Source organism: Elephantulus edwardii, unplaced genomic scaffold (genome assembly GCF_000299155.1).
Source record: "Elephantulus edwardii isolate Elephantulus edwardi_28Jun2011 unplaced genomic scaffold, EleEdw1.0 scaffold00341, whole genome shotgun sequence".
Classification (NCBI taxonomy): domain Eukaryota; kingdom Metazoa; phylum Chordata; class Mammalia; order Macroscelidea; family Macroscelididae; genus Elephantulus; species Elephantulus edwardii.
Window position 1 is genome coordinate 940,127 of NW_006400091.1, and position 11,375 is coordinate 951,501.

Sequence of the window (11,375 nt, forward strand, 5' to 3'; positions counted from 1 at the left end):
AGAAGGGTGCAACAATGAATGAATGGAATTCCAAAATCTCTGTAGATGTTATGAAAAATAAACAACCTAAATTAAAAAAAAAAGTCCTCACGTCTAGGTGCATGTCTTTAAGTTTCTTAGTGCTTGCTATCTTTTCTCACAATTTGGGAGACAAAAAGCCAAAATTCAGAAGCTAACTCTGGCGGTAGGTCCCTGTCTTTTCAGCTTCCGCCCCCCAGTTTTGTGGTGACATTCCTGCTCTGGGATCTATGCTGCCCCTTCTGCTTGCATCTTTCTCTATGCAACCTCACTGCCACCGAGGCAACTCCAATGCTTCACCAGAGGACCGTCTGGTGGGTTCAAAGGATTAACCTTTCTATGTGCAGTTGGGTGCTTAACAACTGAGCCACCAACACACACTCCGCAATCTGCTCATGCTTAAAGTATAACCTACAGTTAAACGTCCTTATTAACTTAATAAAAGAAACTCTATTCCCAAAGGAGATTAAATTCACAAATATGTTGCTGCTGAGTACTCATAGTGATCCTCTGAACAACATCCTAATTTGTGCCATCCTCACAATCTAAGACACTTGAGTTCACTGCTGCAATCACTGTGTCAGTCCATCTTGTGAAGGGTCTTTCTCTCTTAAAATACACGTTTTTGGGGATACACCTTAATCCTTAACAGCACATAACAGAAAAACTGTTGAAAATCACATTCAAAGAAAAAGTTTAGAAAAGACACCAGGAAAAGAATGAATTCTTGAAAAATGATGAAAAAACTATTATTCTCAATTAATTTAGCTTTCAAGGTAGACAGGGAAGTAATCACTTTGCTGAAAGATCTAACTAACTAAGGTTTGCTTAACTAGCAGACCTCTAAAAAAAAATTCTAAAGGAAGAATTTTGGAGAAAGAAAAATTATGCCAGCAGGAAGTAGATAAAGGCAAAGAGCAAGAACAAGAAATCAGAAGTTCTCAATGTGACTTAAAATTTGAACCACAGAAGTAGCTTTTAAGAACTATGTTGTTGTTTTTTTTAAAAAATTGTAATTTTTATTATTTTTTTGGGTGTGTACCATCAACTCAGATCTTACTGGTACAGGAGGAAATTGTCCCTCCTTCTCCAGCAGAGAATCTGGTGGATTCGAACTGCTCACCCAGGGATTGCAGTGCAGTTCTTGCCACTAGGCCACCAGAGCTCACCAGGAGAAGCTTTTAAGAAACACCAACAGTCAAACCCCTCCCTCAGGAATGCTAGTAGTGCTATAGCTAAAGCTCCTGACTATTAATCAAAAGACTGACTTCAGAAGCTCACTGTAATCTTGCAGGACAGAGAACGGCTTAGCAGGGTCTCCAAGGACATCATCTATTTGGAAGCAGAAACCCCCACCTCTCACAAGGAGCCTCAATCAAGGACATCATCTAGTGGGAAGCAGATGGCCATATCTCACATGAAGCAGCTGGTAGATTCAACCTGTTGCTTAGCAGATCAGTGCTTAACCACTGAGCATGTAAAGAAAGGTCCAGACATCTATATTTTGTAAAATTTCCTAGATGATTCTAATGGGTTTCTAGATTTGATAATCACTACCCTAAATGAGTAATGATTTACAAAGCTTGTAAAACATCTTCTGAGACTTAAAATATATGAGAAATTAACATGAAGACAGTAATGGCTTGAAGATGAGACGAGAAAAATAGACGAAGTGTCCTAAGATCCTTTAACATGAGATGAAAAAAGTACCAATTAATGAAAAATATTCATAAATGAAGGATACTAAAATGAGAATACTCACTAAAGGTATAAAAAAAAATTAAGTATGCTAAGGTAATAAAGGTAGTTTCAAAGTAATTATGATAAAATGAAACAGCAGAAAGAACAAAAACAAATTAAAACCCAAGTATACTATTAGTCACATTAGCAATACTTGAAACTAACTGTAAACAGACTAAATAGTCCAACTAAAAGCCAAAACTATTAGCTAAGTACAAACACATCTGAAATACAAGGATGATAATAGTATACAAAGTAGTGACTAGTAAAGGTAAAAAAAATACTGGAGATAAAATGGGAAACTTTATGATAACTTAAAACTTTTCAGGAAAATTTAATAAATTAGCATGCTCCTAAATAACACAACCTCAAAATAAAGCAAAACTGACAGAATTACAAAGGGGGCGGGGGGTAATTTGAAGATTTTAATAGTTTTCTCAATAGTAAAGAGAGAGGAAAGTAATTTAAAAATTCATTAAGGATAAAAGTCAACATGTTATAAAAACATACTCAGAACACCCATAAAGCATCAGGAACAGCTATAAAATAGTATATACAAATGAATGCTTAGAAAAGTTTTGTGAACATCCATTCAAATCAAAATAAAATTTTTAAAAAAATTACATTAACAGAATGAGTGAGTGTGCAAATACTGAATGTGAGGAATGTTAGCTATTAATAAATCTGGGGTAAGGGATTATGAATTTGTAAAATTCTTGAAATTTTTTAAAGTGTGAAATGATTTCTAATTAAAGTTTCATTTATTTATATATATTAAAAAAAAAGCATTCAGCATTGTCCTAATAAAAACATTTAAGGTCATGCTGGACCAATTTCAAACTATATAAATAAAAACACTCAAGCAGAATCAAATTAAAAAGCAAAATGTTAACAATGTTTACACACACACACACACACACACACCCCAACCCAGTACTGTTTCGTAGAACTATCATTTAATCCAACTTTTGCTGTTATGCATTGTTAAATCAAAAGTGACTTATAGCTGACCTTCTAGTGGGTTTTTGTTGTTGTTGTTGTTGTTATGTACTTTCAAGTCACTTGTGACCCATAGCAACCCTATCTATGTACAACAGCCCTTAAACCCTGCTCTATCCTGTGCCAAATGCACTGTCTCTGACACACTCATCCTGATTACCCCAGTCACTGAATCAAACCACCTCATAGAGGGTCTTCCTCTCTTGCGGCGTCCCTCCACCCTCCCAAGCATGATGTCCCTCTCCAAGGACCGGTCCCTCCTTACAACATGTCCAAAGTATGTCAGACGAAGCCTCAGAATCCTTGCCTCCAAGGAGGAGCCCGGTTTAACCCTCTCCAGGATGAATCTGTTTTCTTAGCAGTCCATGGTACACTCAATACTCTTCTCCAGCACCACAACTCAAAGGCATCAATTCTCCTCCTATCTTTCCGAGTCATTGTCCAACTCTCTGATGCATAACAAGTAAAGTTTTGATGCAAAGACCATAGCCTGTATCATTTCAATCACCAGAAATGCACAGCACAACTCACTATGCCACCAGAGCTCACTAATTTCCCACTAGCCCCAGTGAAAGGCAAATTATTGTATAAATAATAGTATTATTTAACCCTCTTTGTTTCAAATATTAGCATTTCGTCATACTGAAAGCCAAATCCCAGAGTTTCTTTAAGGGTGTAAATTCTTGTGGAAGAGTTCAAACCACTGGCCTTCCAGTTAGCAGGTAAGCAGCCAGCAGAGCACCTAACACTTCAATATAATCAGTATAAGTTTATTAATGACATTTTATCATTTTCCTATAGGCAGTCTTAAAGACCTGGCATGTATTTTACATTCAAAGTACATCTCAATTTGAACGCTGTATTTTTACAGGAAATATTTTATCTGCATTTAGATTATACAAAATCTACTTTAAAAAGTAGATTGGCATAGTTGAAACTTTTCCAAACATGGAACTGAGCATCAGTTTTCTAATTTAAATCTGAATTGGGGGGGGAACTCTTCTAATTCCTATTTCAAGTTGGACAACTCTCTCTATAAGAAAAGAGAATTTGCATGATAGAATTTAGCTTGTTATATTTTTTAACACAGATAGGTAAGAAAAAGAACTAATTACTCCCATCAGAAACATAAACAAGGAATCTCTCCAGCCACAGACATATGTTATGCTGCCATTCACAGACAGTGAACATCAAAAGCTTATCAATAATCTGCCTTAGTTACCACACTGAGATTGAGTTTTGTAACAAATGGCTAGCTATCGAACTACCCACTCACTTTCAAGTGTGGCAGAGCAAACCCTGAGTTCTAGCTCAGAAGGTCTAAGTACCCAAGTTTCAACACAAATACTGTCCTTGAAAAGGATACACACCCCAGAACTTGCCCTGGATTTAAAAAAGGATGTAGTCCAAAGGACTGGGGTGTTCTGTATTTCATTTCCCTTTCAAACAGGTGTAAGAGATTAACTCAGTCAACACCAAGCAATATTAAAGACTGTCAAAGACATCCTGATTTATGATCTTCTTACTGAAGGCAGTCAGTTTGTCGGACAGCAGATAAAATTATACACATATGAATAAAATTCTGACAGCTTGACAAAAGGTAAAGTTAGCTGCTTTAAAATAATTTTAAAGATTACTTAGTAAATGTGGGCAAAAATGCAAGCTACACAAAAAGAATAACCATAGAGTGAAATTTGAGGATTTTTGGTGTAACCAAACTGTTCAACTGATCAACACTGTGACTAAAAAATATAATGTACAACCAATTATGATATTAAAGTATTTTTTCTTTCTCTGAGACTTATGATAATATGCATTAAAATCCTGCTTAATTTTGAAAGGAGGATATTCTTTAAAAGTGATATTTATTTCTTTGATTAAGTAGTGCTTGTTGCTATTCACATCACTGGGAAATAAGGTGGAAAGTAAAGAATGGTTTTGGTACCCAGCTCTGCGAACCAAATCCTTCTGTCCTTATCAAATTGCCCAAGTCCCCCTTTTACTCTTCTTTACCATCAATCTGTCTTGTTTCTATCCTACATCATACTGAGGATCACTACGTGAAGACTAAAAATACACAATTATATATGAAATCATATACATAATTTTTGTCCCCAAGTAACAACAGTCTCAAGCAGAACAAACACAAGCGTTTTAAGCTATTCCATCAGAGAAGATGGTTTTTCTTTTATTCCTGAAAATGCAGACATTCTGCACAAGTGGGTACATTCTTTTTTTCTTTTACTAGAAACTGTCAGTTAATATCTAATCAAGCCCGGTTTCAGGAATTAGGCAAGTGCACACAAATTCTTTTAAAATAGTTAAAGATAATTAAGAAATATTTTGCCAGAAACATAACACTCCAGTCCAAACAGAGAACTCTTTCAAGGAAGGAAGTAAAACTGCTTCTCGTGAAGTTCCCTGCCTCTGTCCACAGCAGAAGTGCGCGCTCCCAGGCCACCAGGCATCAATACCCCATCCGCACGCGCCCTCCCCTGGTCCAACAACAAATCCCAGATTTTTTCCCCCCGAGAGGACTCCCAATCAACGACCTTGGAGGGCGGAAGGCTGCCTCGTGAGGCCCAAAGGCTGTGGATCTCTCTGGACGCTGACCGCCCATCTCTGTCCTGCGGCCCTTCCCTCCGATCCTCTGCGACACTGGCCCCCACGATCTCCATCGTCACTTCACCGAACCTCGCAGCACCAAGAAGTTCGCAAAAGTGGCTCAGGTGCACTATAATTTCGACATCCACATTTTAAAACATGATTTTCTTAAAAAGTGAATTTTTATGACACACTGACTGGCACTCCCCTTCCTGGTTAAAACGCAGTCCAACAAGGATGCACGCACACAAACGCCAGAGGGACTTTCCCGGTGCTTCCCAGGCTTCAGTACAGACCCGTGCACAAGCCCTCAGAAAACAGGCAGTGGCGGTGCTTCCCGCATGGAGAGACCGCTGGCCGCCGCTGCCCGCTCCGGCCCTTGCCCACGACTCAGCCAGAGTTGATCTCCCGCGCCAAGGTTATGCGGGGAAGGGCACATCCAGGAAGCATGCATCCAAAAGGAAGTCGGCGTCGCCCACAAGATTCCTGCTTCCAGGTGGGGAGTACGGCGGGGTGAGAGAAGGTGCCCGCTTCGGCGCCCTCACGAGGACCGCCGCACCAAGGTCTGACTGTGGGTCCCCGCGGCGGGTACGCAGCGGGAGCTCGCATTGTCCCCGGGGAGGGCGGGGCTGGGCCTCGCGTCGCGGGATCCTGGGGGACAGCAGAGCCGCTGCGTTGGCGGGGGCAGGGAGGTGCGCCCCGCCGGCGCCCCGCAGCCCCGTGCCTTTCATTTGGCCTCTGCGCAGGCGGGGGTGCCTGCCTCGGACGCCAAGCACTGCGCCAACTGGGAGGCGACGGGCCGCGGCGGGGGAAGCGCACGCCGCAGCCGGATCCCTCCTCGCCCGGCGCCCGCTCCGCGGGCCAGCCGCCCCCAACGGAGGAGGGCAGCGGTGCCCACTGTCCTACCTCGACGTAGCCGGCCAGCGCGGAGGCGGGAGCCGTGAGCCCAAGCAGCAGCACCAGGAGCCTGCCCATGGCCGCGGTGTGAGTCACCGTCATCTTCGCGGTGGCGCTAGAGCTCAGCTCGCAACTCACAGCCTACCAGCACTGCTCCTCCCGCCGCGACCCAGAGCCTCTGAAACCTGCTTGCCTCTGCCCCTGGAGTATTACACTAACCGGAACTGACCTCACAAACCGTAGCCCTCCTTCCGGAGCGCCCAATCCTAGCCCGCGGAACGGCGTAAGGCCCCGCCCCCGCCTCGCCCAGGCCAATCAGCAATGGGGGAGTCTACCGCTCCCTCTCGCCCTCGCGTTGTCTGTGTCTCTGCTCCGCACGGCTGCTGGCCCCGGCCCCGACGCAGATGGCCCGCCCTCTGATGCGGACGGCTCCGCCCACGCTGAGACCCTGGTCTGGGCTGCCGGGCGGTGTGACTGGCGATGGAGGGAGACCCGAACTTCTCTACTGTCACCCCGCCGCGGGTCCTGCCCCTGATGCGGACGGTCCCGCCCCCCAATACAGAGCGTCCCGCCCCCCGATGAAGACGGCCCCGCCCACGCTGCGACCCCGAGGTCGGCAGCCGGGAGGCTGGGTCTTGACTGAGCCAATCCATCGCCTGCCACACCGGTCGGCCCCCAGGTTCCAGTGGCCTACCCACAGTGATCATGCGTCTGCGACGCCTGCGCACACGCCCCCCTCCCCGGCCCCACTGAGTATTTTCCAGACTCTGGAAAATGAGTTCATTAAAAAAACAGGAAGAAGGCGTGTGTCCCGGGTTGTTTACAGGAGGCCTCCCCCGAGGCGGCTAAAGAGATGGCTTTCTGCCAGCTCCCGTAGGATCCTCTGCCTTGCTCCCCACACTTCTGCTCCCCTAACCTTAGGCCTCTTTCTTCCTTCTAGCGTCCCTCTCGCCCCATGTTTGGAATCCAAGAACTATGGAGGCCACGGAGCAGTTTCCATTCCCTACTGTAGGTAGTACCAGTTTACGTAATAAACAAGGTAAACACAGGTTTACCTGTGCGTGCTTAATCCGTAGTCTCTGGTTTCCTTTTTTTTTTTTTTTCGCCACTTCTGAGATTGTGCTTGTAGGCATGCCTGGCATCTGTTTCTCTCTTTACACAGCACCGACCTACGGAATCAAGCCTCACGTCTAGTTCCCAGTTCCTACTGGAGACAGAGGACCCAGAATGCAAAGTAAGCACAAGCAGGCTTGTGCTTTCTTACATGTGAAATTGTTCTCTACGTATTGGTAAGCACGAGCATCTTGCTTATTGGGAAATCTCTCCTTGGTGTTAGAAAAAGATCCTTTTCATTGTTCAGTTTCAGATCATTTTGGCTTCCTCGCTTCTTGCTCTGCTTCCACTTTAACTGCAGAAGTCTGTCTACTCTCGCCTTTCACAGCCGCCAGGGCACTGCCAAGGGAGGTTCCAGACTATTTCCACTGTGCTGAATCCAGCCTTGAAAGTCAACAAAATAAATACAGAATAGAATCACTGCGAAGTGGAAACTGACAATAAAAAGAAAGGACAATGTCCAGAGAGTAAGTACTGATGGAGTGAGAAGGGTCCTCCATTACTAACTGCCTGTGGATGAACTACCTCCTCTGCCTCATTTCACTAAGACAGCCCAGAGATCAGAGCCTTTTGAATGCTGTCCCTATGCCTGCAGCGCCATCTGTGCAGTAGCTACCAGTGGAACACATGTGTTCATTCTTCTGTTATATTGAATGCAATTTCATCCACTTTGAATTCCAAGGGAGTTTTTATGATATAGTTCATAGTAACTAGATTCTAATACACCACATTATAGGAGAAAGACCTGTGGTTTCCTCCTGTGCAATTGAAAGCCTCCCAAAAACCCACTGAAGGTCAGGTACGAGTTAGTTCCAACTATACTTGATAGGAAGGAGTTGGAATATTTTTTCAGTCCCAAAGTGCTGTTCCCATAATGGCACTTAATTCTCAAATTATTCTCCACCAGACTATAGATTTCTCCAACATTTCGTGCCCCAAAGCGCTGTAGCCATGGATTCAGTCATTTCTGTTTATTCTAGTGGATTTTTGGAGGCTCGAAATCCCACAGGAGCAGTCCACCTTGTCCTACAGAGTGGCAGTGGTTTTGAACTGGCGGAGAGTTGGCTCCTTTGGAATATGCCACCAGAGTTCTTAGCCTTAAGAGTATAGTTACTGAACAAATACTTGTTCAGAGTTATTAAACCAAATAATTCTTAATTCTAGTCTTAGTTCTGAAATGGTCATTAATTTAGACATGTGACTATGGCCAAGTCTCTTTATTGCTTGGGATTCTCTTCACTTCTCTGACAAAGGACTGTTAAAACCACTTCACCAATTTGTGTGATTCTAGGAAAAGTAAAAAAGACAAAGACAAATATTAGGGATAGAAAGGAGTAAAGCAATTCTCTACCAGAGATTACAGAAATATTAGTCTGATAAATCTCTTGAATGCATGAAAAATATAAAAATGGCTTTCCTTTCTTTTTGCTTTAATTTTAGTGGATTTTTTTATATTCTGTAAAAGCATACTATTCATAATAAACAGAACTTGAATTCATTGCCACTGAGTCCAAACCAAATCATAGCTAACCCTTCATTAAGCTTCTGAAGCTGTGAATTACACAGGAGGAGAATGTACATCTTTCTTCTGTTGCAAATCTGATTGTTACAAACCACTAGAGAGATACAGCCTTTGGGTTAGCATTTCAACTCCCTATGGACTACATCACCAGAACTCCTTATAATAAACAGAGGTGACTATGAAAACATGACCCAAGAGAAATTAAAGACAAACTAGACAATTGGGAACTCCTGAGAAAAGAAAAGTCTTGCATCAAATGTCTTCTCCTAAAGAGAACCTACAGATTAGGAAAAAAGAGAGCTCTGGTGGTGGCCTAATGGTAAAGAAACTGTATTGTAATCCCAAAAGCATGAAGTTCCAATCCACCAGCTACTCCATGGAAGGATTGGCAATCTCCTCCCAGGTGATTAACTGCTTCTGAAAACCCACTGGAGGGTCAGCTACAGGGCAGTTCTAACTCAACGGTACTCAACAACAACAAAGGAGTAGAAAAAGATATTTGGCAATAACATATCTAACAAGAAGCTAATTAATCTCTAGAATTTCTAGAAAACTCCAGCTCTCAACAGGAAAAAGACCAACAACCCACTCACAAAATGGACCAGGACATGGAAAGATACTGTACCAAAGAAGACAGTCAGATGGACAACAAATGAAGCAATACTCAAGTGATTGTTGTTAGGTACCGTCAAGTTTAGTATGACTCACAGCGACCATATGAACAACAACCTGAATAGTGGCCTATCCCTTTCTGTCCTTATCATTCCTGATACATTTGAGGCCATTGCAGCAGGAATTGTGCAATTGGATGTCCGTGGGATGTTCACTGATCTTCCCCAACACGACAGCTCAAAGGCATCAATTCTTCTTCTCTCATCCTTATTGATTGTCCAGTTCTCAGATGCATAGTAAGTGATTGGAAAGACCATGTTGTGAGTTAGACACACCTTAGTCCTCAAAGTAACATCATTACTTCTCAGTTAATTGAAGAAGTCCCTAACCGCAGACTTTTTTGACATTGACATGCAATCCTTTAATAAGCTGTATTCCTTGATCTACAACAAGTGCTTCAAGTACACCGTACTTTCAGCAAGTTTGTGTCATCTGCGTAACACAGGTTATTGGTGCGTTTCTCTTCGATCCTGATGCCATATTCCTCTTGATAGAGTTCAGCTTCTCAATTAATTTGCTCAGCATACAGATTGAATGGGTATTGAGAAAGAATACAACCCTGATGCACTTCTTTTTTAATTTTTAATCATGTAGTATTTGTTCCCTTGCTCTTTGCACACATCCTCCTTTTGGTCTAAGTATAGATTTTTGTACCAGCACAATTAAGTGGTCTGGGATTCTCATTCTCCTAAATATCACCCTCAACTTGTCATGATCAACACACTCAGATGACTCTGCATAGTCAATAACGCACAAACAGACATTCTTCTAGTATACTTTTAGCCAGGATCCATCTGACACCAGCAGTGATACCCCTAGTGCCACGGCCTCTTCTAAATCCTGCTTGAACTTCTGAAAGATCCTTATATATGTACTATTCCAACCTTTTTTTGAAATGATCTTCAGCAGTATTTTGCTCGCATATGATATTGTTTGATAGCTTCCACATTCAGTTGGCTCACCTTTTTGGGGAATAGGAACGAATATGGACCTTTTCCAGTCCTCCAAATATCCTAACTGAGACTGGTAAGCGCATCCAGAGCTGCATCTGTTAATTTAAATAAGGCAATTGGTATCCCATCAATTCCTGGGGCCCTGGTTTTTTTGCCAATGCTTTCAATGAAGCTTCCACATCTTCTTTCATTATCATTGACTCCTACTCATATCACAGGAGAAGGATAAGAAATCTCCTCCCATGCTATTAACTGCCTCTGAAAACTCACCTGCTCATATAGCACTTCCTGACATTTTTCAGTGTCAATCAGTTCTTTCTGGTACAGTGATTCTGTGTATTCCCCCTTCCTCCTACTTTTTTTTTCTTTTTTAGATAAAGGCAAATTATGTTTATTGAGGGGTAGAAACAGTCCAGGTCCAGGAAATGTCCATTGTCACGAGTAAAAAGGGCCACTCCACAAAAAGAAGATACAACATTATATTGTTGGAGGGAAAAGTAAAGGTTAAAAAAAAATTGCTATTATTCTCTTGCTCTCGCTCTCATCCCCCATCCATTCGATATTTTTTAAATACTTTCTATTGATTTTTAGAATTCCTTTATATTTCATTCACATACACTGTGGTTTTTTTTCTTCCTTTTTTATTATTAATTTTAATGAAAGTTTACAGACACTTTGGATTTCCATTCATTCATTGTTGCATTTTACTCCCTGCCCAGCCCTCCTGCTAGTTCACTCTTCTCTTTGAAAAGTAAAAGAAAAGTTCTTTCATTGTTATATAATCCCTCCCCTCAAGTCCACTCCACTATGTTGTTGTTATGTGCCATCGAGTCGTTTCGGACTCATAGCGACCCTAT

The 11,375-nt window shown here is 42.4% G+C and overlaps 1 protein-coding gene across 1 annotated transcript in view; it reads right to left on the reverse strand.

Moving 5' to 3' along the window:
• APLP2 (amyloid beta (A4) precursor-like protein 2) overlaps nucleotides 1-5,435 on the reverse strand; it is a 112,382-nt gene extending 106,947 nt beyond the window's left edge. The window contains exon 1 of the mRNA XM_006901742.1: nucleotides 5,232-5,435. Within this exon, the coding sequence (XP_006901804.1) occupies nucleotides 5,232-5,435 (204 nt within the window). The remainder of the gene's footprint in view (nucleotides 1-5,231) is intronic.
• Nucleotides 5,436-11,375: the final 5,940 nt, after the last annotated feature.